We start from the raw sequence: 20,641 nt of genomic DNA on the forward strand, positions 1-20,641 counted from the left end.
ATACTAATCAAGGGTACACATGATTATTAATTGAACCTAAGCCCCCACACAAGCAATTCTAAGCCACAAACAAGTCATAAATAAATAGAACCAGTTAACCAAATGCTAAATTGCCAGGTTGCTTTATTAAATAGAAAATTTGAAGAATCAACTGAAGCTTCCCTATCACTGGTGAAAATCATTGTCCATGATGGATATATAAAAACAAACACTTTTGGTAAACCCACTGCAAAGAATACACTCTTTCATGCTGTCAGCTATCATCCTACTGCAGCCAATAACTGAATACCTCAAGATCAGTTCTTCAGAATTGTGAGGAACCATTCTGAGGATGAAGAGTACCATGAAGAAGTTAAAGAAATATCTAGGCACTTCAGAAAGTGAGGCTACCCCATCAATGGTTTAAAACTTGGAAATCTAAGGCATGATGTGAAAAAAAGCTAGAATTTACATAAAATTATATCTAAGTGTCAAAAACTTGGTCAAGCCCCTTTTGTTCATCTGATTACACTTTATAGGTCTCAATGAAATGATCTATATACAGTAAACTACTCCAAAGACATGGATATATTCGTATGATTAACCTTAATTCTGCGAGTTAGTGACTAGAATATATTGAAACTATTGGATCAATGAAAGCTACATATCTAGTATTTTCAGAAGACCACACCACAGTGCTAAACATCTTCCAGCAGATGTTATGGACACATGTCTGGACACAACAGGTTGGACACGTGAGGTGTTGCTGCAGTTATTTTAGCTTTCTTTTAAGTATTGGGTATGAGTAGGGAAGGGTTGGGAATTATATCGTGTTCTCACCCACTTTGAAGATTTTCCTTCTTTTTACGTCCCAGAGACATGGCAGGAAAATAACTAAATCTCCCTTTAAGTGATGGGAAATTCCATCTTTGGTAGTTATTAATTTCTCAGTTGGAAGATTTTCCCTTACCTCCTATTCATGTTGGTAATCCGTGGTCACAAGGGTAAATACTGAGGGTAGCAATAGAAAGGAGGTGTAAGTTCTAACTCTTCATATTCTATCCAAAATTAGAAACAAATCTCCCTAACGGGGCGGACTGACAACTCATGGGGCCCCCCGGGCAATAGTGCATCAGGGGGCCCCTGTGTCCTTGCCCAAACTCAAAAAAGCCTATGAAAAAGGTACCAGGGGCATCTCATGGGGCCCCCTACTGACCCCGGGCCCTCCGGCAGTGCCTGAGTTTCCAAATGGTCAGTCTGCCCCTGCTCTCTAATGAATACTGCAAGAAGTTGATTACGCAAAACTGCGCACCTAAATATATTTGTTATGCATACATTTAAAAAAAAAAAAGAAAGAGGAACAAGCAATAAAGTGGGCATTTATGTATGTCTTCTTCTTCTGTATCCTGAAGGACAACGTTTTTATTATAAACTCTTTCTGTACCTGATCCCTCTCCAATATTTAGATTTCCCCTACATGTTGGTGGGCAATCAGCTCATCAAACCCAACTTGTTTTTTATTCTTCTAATTTTTAAGAACATAGCTGAAGAAACACCTGATAATCATATCACCCCTGATTATGATATTATTTCATATAGCAGCAATAAATCTACAGTGACTTTTAGTACCAAATGTTGTCCTGGTCACAAGCAACAACTGCAGATCCTTGATCCATAATTTATCTTATAAGGTACATACATCTTACACAAAGTTACTTCAGACATTTAATATTAGTAACAGCACTGTATACATTAAATTATCTTAAAACTGATTCAGCTAAACAGCCAAACTGTCAGGGAATAGAACCCTGCAGCACACCACCCAAAACAGAGTTACTCTTTATAGTAGACCATGTAAACCATGGAAATATATGCAACCTGTGGGCTGGGGAGGTCAGGTACATCCTTCAAATGTACAATCTACTCACAGGTGATGCTTCTACAGTATATTCTATATGCAGAGCATATGGAGTGTTCGTGTCACATCCAATGCCAGACCAAAGATGTATGCAGTGAATACCTCCAAGAGTTTTCGAGGGGTGGTACTAAGCCCCTTAAAAACATACAATGGATTTGTGGAACCACTGCAGGAATCACTTTATAGTTGTCAACATCCCAGGAAATATCAATAAAAAATTTTCCCCAAATTCTGTAATGGGACTTTTAAGGCAACATACACACAAATGTAAACGTACAACAAAAATATAGGATCATTACAAACAGCACATACGGCTAAAACCAACATATATAGGCAGCTAGATTAAACATGCAGACTTGATGTGGAGATGCAACCTCCCTATTCTAAAGGTGGAGAGGAGAGGAAGATGGATGTTTTTTTTATTGGCGGTTGTAAAGATTAAAAACAATTGGATGGTATGTAACGCAGTGTAATTTTATTAATGTATAAATGGCATATATGGATTCTCATTGTTCTCTATTGTATCTCATAGAATTTTTTTCAGCCATCCTTTTTCTTCAGTTTACCCCTGAACAAAGACATTGTTCTAAAATGTGTTGGGTACCTTTACTGAGGAAACATTTGTCTTCCTCCCCTCTCCACCTATATATCTTGGTTTAGCCGCATGTGCTATTTGTGATGATCCTATATTTTTTTATTTTTTTGTAATAAAAATTAAGTTGTATGTTTACATTTGTGTATGTTGCCTTAAAAGTCCCATTACACATTTGGGGGAAATCTTTATTAAAAAACATGCAAAAACATATACAGTATATTTTTTGTTGACTTGTTTGAAATTTTTGCTTAGATGTAAACCAACAACGTGTCGGTTGCAAAAGTTCATGTTCAGCATTGGTCTTGAGTTTTCATATGGGCCTGGTATGGTAGGATTACATTATTATATGCTTTTATTTCTCAATATAGATGAATCATATTGTCGCAAACGTGCGCAACACACAGTGAAGGACGCAGACTCCATTTTGTTAAGAGTATCCATTTTCTCCCCTCACTCCCTCCCCCTCCCTCTCTGAGAGGAGACATTTGGCCAGCATGTGTGTGTGTGTGCTGGTTGTGGGTCACTGGCAGGCCAAGGCATCTCTGAGCTGGGTGCCTAGCTGTCTCGGAAAGCTGTACCATCTCACACCTCGGAAGAGATAAGGCAAGCTTTCTCCTGAGTTGAGAGAGATTCCAACCTCATAAACCTAACTCAGCGTAGGTGACAGAATCAGATAACCTTGTTAAAATCCATGTTTCCCCTATGTCTCATATTTTGGAATATGAGAGACTTACATAAAAACCAGACATATCGTCAGATGGCCAATGAGCAGGCGAACAGTTTGATGGGTCACTTGCCTTGTCTCGGACACATAGGAATGCAGAAACATAGATCTCGTGAACCGTGCAGTATATAATTTCATAATTCATATCTAATCAATCCTCAGACGTGTCTGCATAATAATCTACCTGTGGGTGGACTGTCCCTTGTGCAGATGGACAGTTATGGGCCAAAATATGAGTTAAGGGAGATTTTTGCTCTAGTTGAGGCATCCGCCCATAACTACACGCCCTAAACGGGTTATTGGGCCTTGACTTAAGAGACACCCCCTGCTGGGGACTACAAAATAGGCTGTCAGACCTAAGAGTGTAAGTTGTTGAAGACGTCTCCCATTTTTAACATCAATACCACCTGGGGGAGACCCGTGCCCTTCTGCTCAGAAACTTGATCTGCTTACATCCAAGGTTTAATGGCAAGTACCTTAACCCTTTAACCTCTCTCTGTTATCTCTTTGCTGTGCTGTTATGCTCTGTATATTTCTATCTTAGATACATCCTTTTACTGTAAATATTTTTATTGCACCCGTTCTGAAAGTGTTGAACTGTTTCTATAGCTCTGTATTGCAATTTATGAATCCCTGCCTCTAAAGAGAATGCTACTGTTTGATTAACCCTCTGTATAACAGGCTTGTGTTATGATCGTTTTATACAGACGATTATCTCAATCATTATAGTGTTATAGCTGATAACGCCCAGTTTCCTCTTTCTCTGTACAAAAAGGAGGTGGTGGCAGTGTGAAGGGTTAATTGCGTAATTAACCTGACCCAGTAACAATTGCCCAGGATGCCGGTACATCGATTGTGGCCCATTAGCTGGAAAATCGTTGTGCAGGGTGCAGCTGGGTGTGGCATTGTTACACACGTCACATTGTGGTTTTAGATCGGCTAGTCCTGCAGTCACGAGTTTGAGTGAGAAGGTCTGGGGTCTGACCCCGCAATCATGACATATTGGTGGCAGCGATCGTGGGATTGTGACACATATATTTGTAAATACAGGCAGTTTCATGTAACACTTAGTGTCAGGAGCTGCCACGATCCTCGGCTCGGTGCAGGCGCACTGTGCCCGTTCAAGCTAGTGTACGGGCACTAGGTCCTGGCCGGCCGCGGTAGAGACGGATCCCGCGCATGCGCACTCGGAGCCGCGGGTGCGCGCCTGGCACCAATGACAGCGCAGGGCGCATTATTTAAATCGCCCTGCACTGACAGGTATTGCCATTTGGTCTCCCTGTGTTCCTGATCCTGTTACCGTGATTCTTGATCGTTGCTGACTCGGATTGTTCTTGACCTTGCTGTTCTCTCCTGCTCTGACCCCTGGCTTGCCTGACCTCCCTCCTGGGTGCCCCCTTGTGGATCTGACCTTCTGTTGCTGACCTGACGTGTGACCCGACCATTCTCTGTCGCTGCTTTGTACCGCACTGCTCCCATGGCTACCGACTCGGCTTGTCTGACCACGCTCTTGCTCATCCATCCACCTTGCCCTGGCATATCCGCCTCTTCACATCAGGCTCTCACCCTGCAGGAACCTCTGGCGGATTCCTCTACCACGGGCAGGTGTACTCAGGAGCCGCGACCTGGTATTGGTTCGCTCCAAGTCCATCCCCACCATCAGGGGCCCTGGTGAACAAGCGAACCGGGACTTAGACTCCGCGCTCTGTGGAAACCTTACCAGTGGGCTGCTAGAGGTACCGCCAGGCGGTTCCTTACGCTTAGATGTCTACCGATATGATACTTGCTTGAAATGACAAACTGTTGACAAAGTATGAAAATCGTGTGAAAGTGGCTGATGCTTTGCCAGTGGTCATTGCATTACCTAAATGTACATTACATAGAGTCCTTGAGATAATTTACTCATTGTTGTCTTTTTTTTTAATCACTGGTGAGAATAATTGGGAAACAGCACTGTCCATCCTTAAAGATAAAAATGAACACCATAATCCAGCACAATGGAAAAATAAATCAATTCTATAAAGTGTTATTATAACATTTAATCTATCAGATCTTTTTTCACAGAGCAGAATTTCAATGACGGCAAATTATTCATGATATCGAACAGTGCTGTTCTTGATATGCAGCTAAGAAAGCTAAACAATGATAAGTAGCCTCATACAGTTTAATGTACTAGACGTTCTCCGTGATAAGAAAATAAACACTGGAGGACCATTAAAATGGCTGGCTGGTGAATAAATATATATATATATATATATATATATATATATATATATATATAAAACCAATGCTAGACTATTTTGTGCCCTAGGCAAGACCATCTACTTGCACCCCCCCCCCAGAAAAAAAAAAACTTCACCTGTAGTTCTACTTCACCCCTCCTAGTACACATCCTCAAATCTTCTCCTCAAATTTTACACCCATGCACAAATCCTCCCCCAAATCCCCCCTCCTTGAATAAATCCCCTAAATCCCTTCTCCTACCACAGCACCCTCCAAATTACCCTTCCCAGCACAAATATTTCCTCCCAACCCAAATCCCTCCTCCTAGCATAACCCCCTCTTGTAGTAAAACCCCTCCCAATACCCCCTCCTAGAACAATTCCCCCCCCCAATCCTCTTTCCTAACACAAATCCCATCCCAATTCCCCCTCTCCTAGCACAAATTCTCCCAATCCCCCTCCTAGTACAAATCCCTCCAATCCCCTCTCCTAGCACAACCCCCCTCCCAAATCCCCTTTCCTAGTACAAATTCCCCCCCCAATCCTCCGTCCTAACACAAATCCCCCCAATCTCCTTTCCTAGCACAAATCTCCCCAATCCCCTCTCCTAGCACAAATTCATCCCCAACCCCCCCTACTAGTACAAATCCCCCCAAATTCCCCCTCCTAGTACAAATCCCCCCCCAATCCCTTCTTTTAACACAAATTCCCCTCTCCAAGCACAAATCCCCCCCAATCCCCTAGCACACACACACCCCAATCCTCCCTCCTAGCATACATCCCCCCAATCACCTCTCCTAGCACAAATCACCTCTCCTAGCACAACCCTCTTCCCCAATCACCTCTCCTAGCGCAAATTTCCCTCAAGCTCCCCCTCCTAGTACAAATCCCCTCCAATCCCCTCTCCTAGCACCCCACCCCCCAATCCCCCCTCCCAGCACTAATCCTCTTCCTTCAATCCCCTCACTTAGGTGAAATCCCCCCAAATCTCTCCTCTAGCTAAAACCCCTCTAAATTACCCTTCCCAGCATACAACCCCCCCCCCTTAGCACAAAGTCCACCCAACACCTCTCCCCCGAAACCTCCCTCCTACTCCTAACTTATATCCCCCCATTCCTTTTCCTAGCACAAATTCCCCCTCCCCCCATTCATCATCCCCATTACTCTTCCCAGCACATATAGCCCCCACCCCCTGCATGGCACTCTCATCTCAACACAAATGATTGTCACCCCTCCTTTCAATGTGTACAGTTCCCCCAGCCTACAAGCCCCCCCCCCCCAAACTTACAGGTGAAAAACCAGGGAGAGGTGCAGGTTGTACTGTTCTGTCACTCCTGTCAGTGGAGAGATCCTCCATACAGCAGATCACACAGAATCGCTCTTGGATCAGGCTGTACACAGTTTGATTACCCGGCCTCATCTCCTCCAATGACTGCTTATCTCTTGGAAGCAGGGAGCCAGGAAATTAATCAAATACTGAACATGCCAATGTAAGAGCAATCCTGTGCCATCTGCTTTATGGAGTACTGCTCCACTGACAGGAGAGGAGAGCACAGCTCACACCTCCTGGCTCTCTCCTGTCATTTCTTCTTTGCAGGCTTCACCACTCCAGGCTGATCTCCCCATGTCCTAGTTGTGAGTGCGGGGATAAGGGAAAGCACTCAGCGGCCAGGCACAGCGGCCATGGAAAGACCAGCCTGGGGAACACAATTGAAAACTGGGGCAGCGTAGCCCACTCCAGCACCTCCCTAAATCCGGCCAACTAGTTGGCTGCCTAGTTTGCCTAGTGGCAGCAAAGAGATATATATATTTATATATATATATACACACTATATTGCCACTCTTAGTCTGTAGGATTCAATATTGAGTTGGCCCATGCTTTGCAGCTATAAAAACTTCAACTCTTCTGGAAAGGCTGTTCACAAGATTTAGGAGTGTGTCTATTACCATTTTTCCAGAAGGGAATTTGTGAGGTCAGGCACTGATGTCAGACGAGAAGGCCTGGCTCTCAGTCCCCCTCTAATTCATCCCAAATGTGTTCTATTGGGTTCAGGTCAGTCAAGTTCCTCCAGTCCAAACTCGTTCATTCATGTCTTTATGGACCTTGCTTTGTGCACTGGTGCTCAGTCATGTTTGAATAGGAAAGGGCCATCCCCAAACTGTTCCAATAGAGTTGGGAGTATTCAATTGTTCAAAATGCCTTGGTATGCTAACACCTTTGGAGTTCCCTTCACTGGAACTAAGGGGCCAAGCCCAACCCCTGAAAAACAACCCCACACCATAATCCCCCTCCACCAAACTTTATACTTGGCACAATGCTGTCAGGCAAGTATCGTTCTCCTGGCAACCGCCAAACCCAGACACGTCCATCGCATTGCCAGACAGAGAAGCGTGATTCATCACTCCAGAGAACACGTCTCCACTGCTCTAGAGTCCAGTGGTGGCATGCTTTTACACCACTGCATTCAATGCTTTGCATTGCACTTGGTGATGCAAGGCTTGGATACAGCTGTTCAGCCATGGAAACCCATTCCATGAAGTTCTCTACACACTGTTGTGCTAATTTGAATGCCGCATGATATTTGGAGGTCTTTAGCTATTGACACTGCAGACAGTTTGTGACTTCTGCGCACTGTGTGCTTCAGCATGCAGATACTGTTGTTCCCAGTTGCTTCTACTTTGTTATAATACCACTAACAGTTGACCGTGGACTATTTATTAGCAAGGAAATTTCACAGATTGACTTATTGCACAGATGGCAACCTATCACAGTACCACGCTTGAATTCACTGAGCTCCTGAGAGCGCCCCATTCTTTCACAAATGTTTGTAGAAGCAGTCTGCATGCCTAGGTGCTTGATTATATACACCTTTGGCCATGGAGGTGATTGGAACACCTAAATCCAATGATTTGGAGGGGTGTCCCAATGCTTTTGACAATATAGTGTGTATATATATATATATATAGTGAGAGAGAGAGAGAAAGAAATTCACCAGCACACTGCCCATCTAGTAAGCATAAAATGCCCAATTAATCTGTTTCAATATTTAAGGTTGCAATTAGAGGTTTTCATTTTTTGTTTAGACAAGCTTTCACGTAATTGTGTAGTTGTCCCTTTTTTCTTTTGTTTTATCCTGTGTATTTCTTGTGTTTTTGTTTCTCTTTGTAAAGCACTTTGAGAAGCTACCTTTAAAGGTTCTATATAACATAAATAAGAATAAATATTATTATTATATTTGCAAATACATGTGTAGTCACACTGCTGCATCAAAGCAACTCTGCAAAGCGTGATCCCAGGAAGAAAAAGAAGAAAAGCTGGAATGCCTAAGGCTACTTTCACACTGAGGAGTTTTTTAAGTGGTTTTGCGTTAACAAAGCACCTGAAAAGCTCAAGAAAAGAGCTTCCCTATGTATGTGAATGTATATCTACAGTATGCATGTTTTCACACTCAGGCTTTGCGCTTGCGGTGTAGTGTAAAACTCCTGCTTGCAGCATCTTTGGGGCATGTATGGTGAGTTAAAAAAAAAACGCCCCAAAAATGCCTCTTCCCATTGAAATCAATGGAAAATGCCTGAAAAGCGCCACAAAAATGCCTTTGGGAAACATTTTTGGTGCAGTTTTTAAGTCACATGTTCTTTAAAAATGCTCAGAAAGCACGGCAAAAGCGTGGGAAAAACCGCCTATGCGTTTTTGCTGTGTTTTTGCAGCAGATCAGTGTGAAAGTAGGATAGCCCTATCTTCCTAAAGTTACAGGAGCACACTAGAGGGAAAGAATTGGTTCATGGCAGCTGCAGACCTCTAGTGTGCATCTGTACCAAATCCCACAAAGCAAAAATAGCAGCCACTTCCTTAGATACTGTAAGTGTATAATTAGAAAAATTAAAGGTGCCTATAGGCAGTGGAAAACACAGAAAAAAATATTCCTCAGCACACTAAGCAGTTACAAAACTCAAAAAGCCTTTTAAATAATATGAGTTGCTGGATGAAAAAAAAACATAGCCATTGATATGGTGTTGCCGCCATAATGGTCTCTGCCCTCCTGGGAAGGATTTCCACAATAATTTGGATTTTTTCCGTGTGAATCCTTACCTGTTTTGCCAAAAGAGCAATTGGAAGGTCAGGTATTGGTTGGAAGACACCTTACTCCCAATCAGTGTGTGAAACTGTTGCCAGAAATTTGAAAGCACACAATTGTTTAAAAAGTATTTGCTGTGGTTTTATCAGTACCCTTCATTGGAAACACCTAACATTAAAATCTTTGAGTGGTGCCTGCATACTGCCAAAAATATATTACAGTTGTAAAACATACTGCTTATACTATAGATCTTGTACTACTGAAATTAAAAAATTCAAAGGGTTCATGCAAGTATATTCTCTCCATGCTAAAGTGGCCAGACATGACCTCTTTGCTTCACGACTCAATGGCTGCCAGTGTAATGAACTATTGAAGCAGATAGATTGACTCATGTGTTTTGGCGCTGTGTTTCCTGTTCAGTGACTGTTTGAAATTAACTAAGGGTTGACTTTTCAGGTATCTCCCTGAAGTAATGACTGATGGCTTGATAAATCAGATCAATAATCCGGAGGTGGATGTAGACATTACAAGGCCGGACACATTTGTAAGGCAACAAATAATGGCACTACGAACGGCTACAAACAAATTAAAGAACGCTCTTAATGGAAATGATGTTAATTTTCAAGATACAAGTAAGTTACTAGCTTAGATATGACAGACAGTAGAACTATATGTGTGTCCTTGTATCTACATCTTTAGTATCTTTTGGATGTCTTGTATTTGTTTTTCTATGAATAAGAAAAGCAGAAATATCAGCAGATTTTAAAAGATAAATCATTGTGCAAATTTTAAAATGGGTCTTCTAAATGAAACAGGTAATGTCAGATGGTAATATCTGCAGAGTATTAAAACCTGGTATTTTACACAATTGATCTTGGGATCAATAAATCATATAATAAGTAATATAAATCATTATCATAAGAACTGCAGAATAAGGTATAGGCCCATCTTTCTTTATTTCTCTCCTTTTTCTTTGTAGTTCATTTTTTTCTCTTACCCTCCCTCTAAGTCTTCCTTTTCTATTTCATGACTAATCAACAACTCATCAAAACTTATTCTGTTCCTTTATCTCTGTAAAGGTTTTAAACTGTCTATTCCGCTCAGCTGAAAATATTCACATTTAGTTTATAGCCATAAGAATCTATCTGCAATTTCCATCAATTACCTATAGCAGACAATGGAATATTTACACAGACACACCGTACCATGTGCTGACAATTGGTTGCTTTCACACGGGCAGACTCCGCCAGCAGATCCACCTGCTCAGCCAGGACCTGAAGGTCTCTTCTTTCCTGCTGCTAGCACCATGTCTGCTTATGCTGAGTGGACACACACAGCCCAATTTCCTCTATAGCTGTCCAAATGTAAATGGACCACCTGTCCGTTTTACATTCAACTGTCATCTGATCCACTAGACCAGGGGTAGGCAAACGTAAAGAGGTGAAGTCAAAGATCACAAGGCACAGTGTCAGCTGCTCACACTGGATTTAAACCTTTAATTGCCATACTACCCTCTCACAATCGTGTGCATTGCACAGCAGTGCATCTGCAACTTTCCTGGGTTAGCTGCGCTTTGCCATAGACTTCTATTATAGCCTACAGGTTTGATACACTTTCTAAAAATGCACCAAAACTCCTGCATTCAGGAGTGCACCATACCCGCAAGATACAATAGAAGTCGATAGCTAAGTGCAGCAAACTTGCAGGATATAATAGAAGTCTATAACTAAGTGCAGCAAACTGGCAGGATATAATGGAAGTCTATAGCTAAGTGCAGCAAAACTGCAGGAAATAATAGAAGTCTATGGCTAAGTGCAGCAAACCCGCAGGATATAATAGAAGTCTATGGCTAAGTGCAGCAAACCCGCAGGATATAATAGAAGTCTATGGCTAAGTGCAGCAAACCCGCAGGATATAATAGAAGTCTATGGCTAAGTGCAGCAAACCCGCAGGATATAATGGAAGTCTATAGCTAAGTGCAGCAAAACCGCAGGATATAATAGAAGTCTATGGCTAAGTGCAGCAAACCCACAGGATATAATAGAAGTCTATATCTAATTGCAGCAAACCCGCAGGATATAATAGAAGTCTATGGCTAAGTGCAGCAAACCTGCAGGATATAATAGAAGTCTATGGCTAAGTGCAGCAAACCCGCAGGATATAATAGAAGTCTATGGTTAAGTGCAGCAAAACCGCAGGATATAATGGAAGTCTATAGCTAAGTGCAGCAAAACCGCAGGATATAATAGAAGTCTATGGCTAAGTGCAGCAAACCCGCAGGATATAATGGAAGTCTATAGCTAAGTGCAGCAAAACCGCAGGATATAATAGAAGTCTATGGCTAAGTGCAGCAAACCCACAGGATATAATAGAAGTCTATATCTAATTGCAGCAAACCTGCAGGATATAATAGAAGTCTATGGCTAAGTGCAGCAAACCCACAGGATATAATAGAAGTCTGTGGTTAAGTGCAGCAAACCCACAGGATATAATAGAAGTCTATGGTTAAGTGCAGCAAACCCGCAGGATAGAATAGAAGTCTATGGCTAAGTGCAGCAAACTCGCAGGATATAATGGAAGTCTATAGCTACAGTAAGTGCAGCAAACCCACAGGATATAATATAAGTCTATAGCTAAGTGCGGCAAACCCACAGGATATAATAGAAGTCTATAGCTAAGTGCAGCAAACTTGCAGGAATTCTGCAAGTACACTGCACTGCACCCGCGGTGTGGGGAAACCACAGCACATCTGTATGAAAGCAGTCCTATACTATTGTGCCCACTGTATTACTTCACACTGACCTGAAGATCTCTTCTTTCCTGCTGCTGGCACCACTCTGGAGACCTCTAGCTGGGATAAGAGATGGAGTGCAGTTGGTATCACTCCGCATGAGACAGGAGCCAGGACTACAGAGGAGGCATTGACTTATGTGGCTCTTGCTTCCTACTACAGCTCTTTCTTTACAAGTAGTCCCTCTGCATTGCACTCTGTTTAATGCTCTGGGATGGCGGGTCAGCAAGTCCAGAACTCTATCTACCAGTCACCTGGTAGCGATATACTGGTAGATCACAATCTAAAGGTTGCTGACCCCCACGCTAGACTGATGGGAAGGGATCCCCCCTCCTTCTGTTTTAGTGGATTGGATCAGATGCAGGCATGTGTAAATTGACACATGTCCATTTACATTTGCTGCTTCATAGATGGCAATGGATGGTCCTATCAGTCCACCAATGTAAAAGGGGCCTAACAAGCAAAATGTCAGTGTTTTTAATTGAAAACTGTTAGACATTTTATACAGTGTACATACATGAGGCAACAAATTGACTTATAAATATAACTCTTAAAACTGACTATTTTTCTGTTTCGCTAAAATCAAATTGGCCAACAATACTGAGACAAGAGGTTTACTTTAAAACACAACTCCAGGCAGATATTGAAAAAAAAAACATATTCCAAAGATGTAATCATAAAAAATAAATGTACTTATATCTAACTCCCATAATATCCCATGCACAATATGAATTACATTTGGGCAACCTTGTGAACCGTAAAGCTGAACTTAGACATATAGTTAAATTACAGTGTGACGTTAAGGCAACTATATGTAAAAAAAATTCCAGCTGTCTCCAAAACTATGGCCAAATCCCTTGTCATCCTATACCATTCTGACAAGCAAATTTCCAGCTCTTTGTTGGTAGTGGTGAAACTTGCCTGCCTCTTCCTGCCTTTTATACATTGCTATAGGTATAGGCCATTGAGGCAGCCAATCATAGTGATGAGCCAATAGAAAAGTGTGAGAACCGAAGGGAGCAGCAACCTCAAACAAGTTGATCAGATCACTATTCCAAAGACTACCATAAGTGGAGCTGCACTGAGGATAGGTTTCATAAGCTAAAGCAGAACCATATTATATGTGTGAAGACCATTACCCTTGCTGACATAATTTTGTCTCCTTTTTATTGTGATGTAAAATAACATGCAATAAAATTGTGTGTTTATTTTTGAAGGTGAAGAGACCAGTGGCTCGGGAAGTGGCAGTGGTTGTACTGATGATATTTGTCCTACAGAGAATGACTACATTACCACAGAAGCCCCACCATTTGAACCAGACAGGCGGGAATATGAATATTCTACAGCATCTGCTCACAGGCAATCACATCTCACACTGTTCTCACCCTTTATCCTAATCTTGGTGAGACAATGGAGATAATTTAGACATTTTCTGGAATAAAAACTGTTTTAGTTATAAAAATAGTCAATTTTCTTTTTTTAATACAGTACTGGACAATGGACCATTTCCCTCAAATAATGACAATTTTTTACGTACATCTTAATACTCTTCATTTCTGTACTACAATGGAAACCCAGCCCAAACAGAAACACCCGCATTTTGCTTAAATGTATGTCTAAACCATGTGATCAGAAAGCCTTCTTTTAGGGCATAAAAGCTAAAACAAGGCTAAAAATACAAAATTGTGCTAAACTTTCTAACCTTAATGTGGACCTGTTATGCACATACTGTATACAGTATTTTGTAGTATGTACAAGAAAATGCAGCACAGTTTTAACAGTCATGTCACCTGATTCATGTTAAGCTGATTTGCAGTTGATTACTACCAGCTTGTATCTGCCTTCTGGTAGAAAAACAAATATACAGTATTTTACTTTGTTTCTTGCTCGTGTTGTTGAAACTTGACGTTATATACCATGTGTGGAGTGAGCCCGGAGAAGTAACAATCTTGTCTTTTGCATCTTCATCTTTAAAGCAATATTAAACCCAAAAGCAAACATGTAATAAATTATAGTTTACTAATCCTTAGATGTGTTGGCTGTATTTGTTTTCTTTTTTTGCACTTCTTTCTTCTATTTTCATCTGGTGATCCAACCAAAAAGTCTGTTGTTTTTCAAAAGAACAAGCTGTCCTGCAGATCTATCAGTTACAGAGATCAGACACTGACAGGGGTGCTTATAATGATCAGCTTTTATTTATGTAAAATCGTTATCCTAAAAGGACAAACTATTACTGTAACTTCTTATAAAGTATTAGCTGGAGTTTGGCTTCAATTTGTTAGTGTATCTAAATCTTCCAGTACATCTAACCCCCCCCCCCCAGACTGACAATGCTGCTGTCCAAAGGTGCCCGCTGTGCTCATTCATCTACACTGTAAAACAGAAGGTGTGCTACTGGTCAGATCTCCAGGTGAAAAAAGAGTGGGGGAGCCTAAAAAAGAAAACTGACGCAACTACCACTTCTAATAACTGGTAAGCTGCAATATATTACATTTTTGGTTTTGGGTTTAATACCACTTTAATTGTGTTCAACTACAGAACTCATGAGCACGTTGTGTTTATTTACTATAAATCTTTGGTGATGTGCCTGAGGCATCAAGGTAAGCACCAAAGTGCAATATTTACAACCTGCATTTTATTCTTTGTTTGTGTTGTGCGGTCATCTATGGATAATGGTGGAACAATCTTCCAGCAGATTTAAGAGATGGGAAGGAGGATCAAGGGCAGCTCTAAGGACTTTGCATTACTCAAGTAGTATCCTGTGGTGGTTCTTGGATTATTAATTCCATCCTATTCATACAGAACAAATATAACTGCTGTTATGGTTTACTTACTGATGTTGGCTCTTTGCTCTTCAGTGATAAGGCAGAAGGACAATGGTTGATCCTCATCACACTACAAATTGAAGGAAAATATTAGCATCTTTTGAAATTATTTTTCACCTTCTGTCCTCACCACCACTCTATTGGATGTGATATTCAGTATTTTTAAAGGAAAACTGTACTTAGAAAATGTATAGTCTGCTATAATGGAGATCTCCAATTCTAGTTACTTGCCTGTTATACTGATTATACTGATTCAAAGACTTCAGTACTTGCAGAGTTTCTTGGAAAAAGCATTTAAAAGGAGCTGACTTTCCTTTGACCTCACTAGGTTCATGCTTGTTCCAGATCAATGCTTCAGAAAGTACTTAGGCAGGAGACAGCTAGGCAACTAGTATCAACTAGTCACAGTAAAGGATTTCTTTAAGCACCCGAACATTTGCAAACATTGCATATTCATCAGACAATGCTTGCAATCAATTACCAGTGGGATTTATTTACTAAAGCTGGTTCACTCAGAATCTTGGGTACTTCTGCAAGGAAACCAATCAGCTTACAGGTTTTATTGCTAAAGCTTAGCCCTGGTTCACACTGATGCGGTGTGGAATTTGCAGCATTTTCAGTGCGAATTCCGCACCGCATCACAATCGCACCCCGTTCATATGAACCGATGCGGGTGTGTGTGTTAAGTTAACAACATCCTGACATCGGTCCGCAAAATGCGGTGCGATGTGCAGAATCGTATCGCATAGGTGTGAATACCTATGCGATACGATTCTAGTGAGGACCAAAAAAGGGTTATGCACGTTTTTGGTGCGGATGCACTTGTTCAATTAGGCCTAGGTTCACACTACAGCGGTACGGTAAATCCCATGTGATTCGCACAGGAACCACACCGCATTCCTATACAAATCACATGCAATTTGGGTGCGGTGTGATTAGAGCCATAGATTTTGTATGCCTCTATTCGCACTAAATAGAGGCATACAAAATCTATGGCTCTAATCACACCGCACCCAAATTGCATGTGATTTGTACAGGAATGCAGTGTGGTCCCTGTGGGAATCACATGGGATTTACCATACCGCTGTAGTGTGAACCTAGGCCTAATTGAACAAGTTGAGGTTAGAAGTTGATTGGCTACCATGTACAGGTGCACGAGATTCTGAGTGAACCGACTTTAGTAAATCTCCCCCAGTATGTGAGAACAATGTATAAAAAAATTTATGAAAAATGTATAGAAAATGTACTAGTTTTCTATAACATCCATCTATATATGTGCAAAGTCCACCAGAAAATCAAAGTCCAAATATAAATAAAAGTCCATAAAAAGTAGAAAGAGTGCTTGTATCCAGAAACATCACTTGTTAATTTTTCACCATGTACACTTATAGAACACTCTGCACTCACCAGATTGCAATGACCCCCTTGTTTTATAACAAGAAAAGTCAAGCTGTGCTTTGTAGTCACCAAAGGACCAGATCCGTCCTCCTAGATGGCACCTTGTATGGGTTTCCTCTCCTTGCCAGCAAACAAACGATGCTCCAATGGCTCGAATAACAGGTACTCCAACAAAGATCTTCTCAGAGTGTGAAAACGCTTGTTTATTTTGTAAAAATAGCTTACATTAAAAATAGTATACCAGAAAACTGTACAAGTAAACTTTATTCAGTCCGTTCGGAAGCCACCAGTTCCTCAGTGTGCCCTCCAACTAGAGCGGAAGTGAAGCAGAATGTCCGGTGCGTCACTTCTGGTGCAATTACAAGCTTTGCAAGTGCTGTCTGATGAATATGGTTTGTTAGATTTTTGAGATATGAGCAGCTGCATGTATATATATTTTTGTTTGACACAGGTGGTTATCCCTCCCCTCAAGCCAGAGTACTAGGTGTCATCCTAGACTCCAATCTGTCCTTCCAGCCCCAGGTCCAAACTCATGTAGACTTCACCTTTGCAACATCTCCAAAATATGTCCATTCCTGACCCCAGAAACCACTAAGGAACTCATTCACTCCCTCATTATATCACGACTTGACTACTGTAACTCCCTCCTCATCAGCTTACCTCACCGCAGGCTATCCCCGTTTCAGTCTATCTTGAATGCTGTGGCTAGACTCTTCCACCTTACTAACCGCTCTGTATCCGCCACCCCTCTCTGCCAATCCCTCCACTGGCTTCCGATTGCCCAACGGATAAAATTCAAAATGCTAACATTGACATATAAAGCTGTTCATAATACTGCCCGAAACTACATCACCGATCTGGTATCCAAATACCACCCAAAACGTACTCTCCACTCCTCACAAGACCTCCTACTCTCTAGTTCCCTGGTCTCCTCCTCCCATGCCTGTCTCCAAGACTTCTCCAGGGCTTCCCCCATCCTCTGGAACTCCCTACCCCAATCCATCAGTCTATCACCTACTCTCCTCACCTTTAGGCGCACTCTGAAAACCTATCTCTTCAGGGAAGCCTACCCCGCCCTCAGCTAATTACTGAACTCCTCCACTCTTCCTACCACTCCATCCCCCACAGCTATTTCCTCCTGTACCACTATCCCCTCCCTCCTAGATTGTAAGCTCCAAGGAGCAGGGCCCTCGAACCCCTCGTGTTTTGAATCGTATTGTTACTGTACTGTCTCATGTACTGTCTCCCATTATAATGTACAGTGCTGAGCAAACTGTTGGCGCTATATAAATCCTGTATAATACTAATTTATACAATATTTACATACATTGCTTACTAATAGTGAAATGTGGATCCTGTTTTGAGGCAAATAGAAACCAATATCCAGAAACAATAATATAAGGACACTTCTTAGATAAAATAGCTAGCTGACCTCTTGTACTTCCCTATTGACCTATCAACTTGCTGTTCTCACTGGCCAAGGCACATGATAAAGCAGGAAATTGGCTAGTTCTAAACATCATTAGGATGCATTGGAATGTACTTTATAGACTACCCCAGTTTTGGGACTTCTGTGTCACTCCTAAGATATTTGAAAGTGTATATAGGTACATTGAGATGCCTGCATTGTATTCCTGTTGCCACTTTGGTAAGTATCAGTAACTGACAGCTACTGTATATTTTACAGGTTCAATAAGAAAAAAATTAAGCAGAGACATATAATGCACTCACGTGAATCACTTCTATAATTTACAACAAATCCTAGTCATTATTTAAACATTTTAGAGAATAAAGACCCCCTCGCCTCTTCTTCCTCCACAAAAAAACTATAATGTTTTGCAAGATTACAATCAAAATATGATAGGTCGTTAATTGAAAAAAAAAATCCCACGTAGATTTATGTCAATGCACCACTAGGTACGCTGCTGAATAAAGATTACTGGGATACATCTATACTGTATATATATACAGTGCTCAGCATAAATGAATACACCCCTTTTGGGAAGTAAGATTTTAATTAATATCAAAATGAACACAATAACAATTTCCAAAATTTTGACAAAACTGAGTTTTATAGAATATTTTGCATAGCACATTACATGACAGTAAAGTTAATAATATGACTTAGATTACAAAATCTTCAGTTTTACTCCAATTAGCTGATGCAAAAATGAATACACCCCACAACAAAAACTACCATATCTAGTATTTTGTATGACCTCCATGATTTGTAAGGACAGCACCAAGTCTTCTAGGCATGGAATGAACACGTTGCTGACATATTGCATCATCTATCTATTTCCATTCTTCAAGAACGACCTATTTTAGAGCCTGGATGCTGGATGCAGAGTGATGCTCAACTTGTCTCTTCAGAATTCCCCATAGATGTTCAATTGGGTTCAGATCAGGAGACATACTTGGCCACTGAATCACTTTCTCCGCGTTCTTCTTCAGAAATGCAGCAGTGGCCTTAGATGTGTGTTTTGGATCATTGTCATGTTGGAAAAGAGCACGACGACCAAGGGCACGGAGTTATGATAGCATCTTCTCTTTCAATATAGAGCAGTACATCTGTGAATTCATGATACTATCAATGAAATGCAGCTTCCTGACACCAGCAGCACTCATGCATCCCCACAGAAGGACACTGCCACCACATGTTTCACTGTAGGTACCATGCATTTTTCTTTTTACGCCTCACCTTTGCAACACCATACAGTTTTGAATCCATCAATTCCAAAAACATTTATCTTGGTCTCATCACTCCAGAGAACAGAGTTCCAGTAGTCTTCTTCTTTTTCAGAATGGCCCTGGCAAATTCCAGGTGGGCTTTACGAGAGGCTTCCTTCGTGGACGACACCCATGCATGCAATTCCTCTGCAGTGTACTCCTTACTGTGTCACAGGAAACAATCACCCCAGTTTGCCTTTCTACCTCTTTAGCTAACTGCAGTGAACTTGCATGGCTATTTTCTTAAACTCTTCCCATCAGAAGACATTCCTGTCAAGGTGTTAGCTTCCATGGACAGCCTGGACGTCTCTGTGAGATGGTTTCAGTTCCATCTTTGTTAAATTTTTGTATCACTTTTGCTACAGTATTCTGACTGATAAGTAAAGCTTTGCTGATCTTATAGCCTTCACCTTTCTTGTATAAAGAAATTATTTTCTTTCTCAGGCCTTGTAACGCCCTGTTATAATAACTGTCTGCTGGACACCTGTTTAATGAATAATTAGGCTCGCCTGTAGTTAAATTCTTGTTAATCAGGATTTTATTGTGTAAAATCTACCTTTGCTCCTAAGACTTTCATTGGGGTGTATTAATTTTTTTTAGCAAGGAATCTGTTTCTTTTTTGCATGTGCAAAATAACAAATATGTTTGCAATCATTTGTGGGAGTATTTTGTAGTATAGTGTCCCATAGGAAATGTTGATACTGAAAGGAAAGAAAAGGTTTTCTGACAAATCTGTTTGGGTGTACTCATTTACAATAAGATATACATATATATATATATATATATATATATATATCAGAAAATTAACATTAGCACTAGTACATCAAGGAAGAGCTATTTATTATTAAGAACCCTTTTTAAACTATAACATAATTTCCATTTTTCTACCTAACATGAGGAAATTAAGACTTGTCAAGTTTCCTACTTCTCCCTACAGATCCAATGCCACATTACATGACTCCACAATCAATGATAAATGTCTTAAAATGATAAAACAGAAGCTTTACTAGTTCCTTTCTTTTATGATTAGAGCAGAAACATTATCCAGTTGATATTGCTTATCTTTACATATGCTTAGAAAGTTATGGCTATGCTGTTGCAATATCCATTGCATCATTTAAATGTTCAGAAAAAGACATGGTCTTATACAATCTGGCAAGCTAGGTGTGACTTTTACTTACTAGATCAAATATATTGCACATTGATCCCTGAATGACACAATTCACATGTCCATTATTGTATTGCTTTTACGTAAAAGTAATTTCTATTAATGGATCACTTTGGGACTTCAGCACACCCATAAGCTACATAAAGTTACAGAGTTAGTCGGGTTGAAAAAAGACACAAGGCTACCCCAGACTTTTTTATATGAACATTTGTAAT

General features: G+C 40.9%; 1 protein-coding gene across 1 annotated transcript in view; it reads left to right on the top strand.

Annotated features, from left to right (window-relative positions):
* GPC6 (glypican 6) overlaps nt 1-14,184 on the top strand; it is an 885,938-nt gene extending 871,754 nt beyond the window's left edge. The window contains exons 9-10 of the mRNA XM_089680474.1: nt 9,971-10,146; nt 13,523-14,184. Of these exons, the coding sequence (XP_089536600.1) occupies nt 9,971-10,146; nt 13,523-13,725 (379 nt within the window). The 3' untranslated portion in view covers nt 13,726-14,184. The remainder of the gene's footprint in view (nt 1-9,970; nt 10,147-13,522) is intronic.
* Nucleotides 14,185-20,641: the final 6,457 nt, after the last annotated feature.

This window comes from Staurois parvus, unplaced genomic scaffold, assembly GCF_062004578.1.
Source record: "Staurois parvus isolate SC_StPar_1 unplaced genomic scaffold, SC_StPar_1.0 ptg000243l, whole genome shotgun sequence".
Taxonomy (NCBI): Eukaryota; Metazoa; Chordata; class Amphibia; order Anura; family Ranidae; genus Staurois; species Staurois parvus.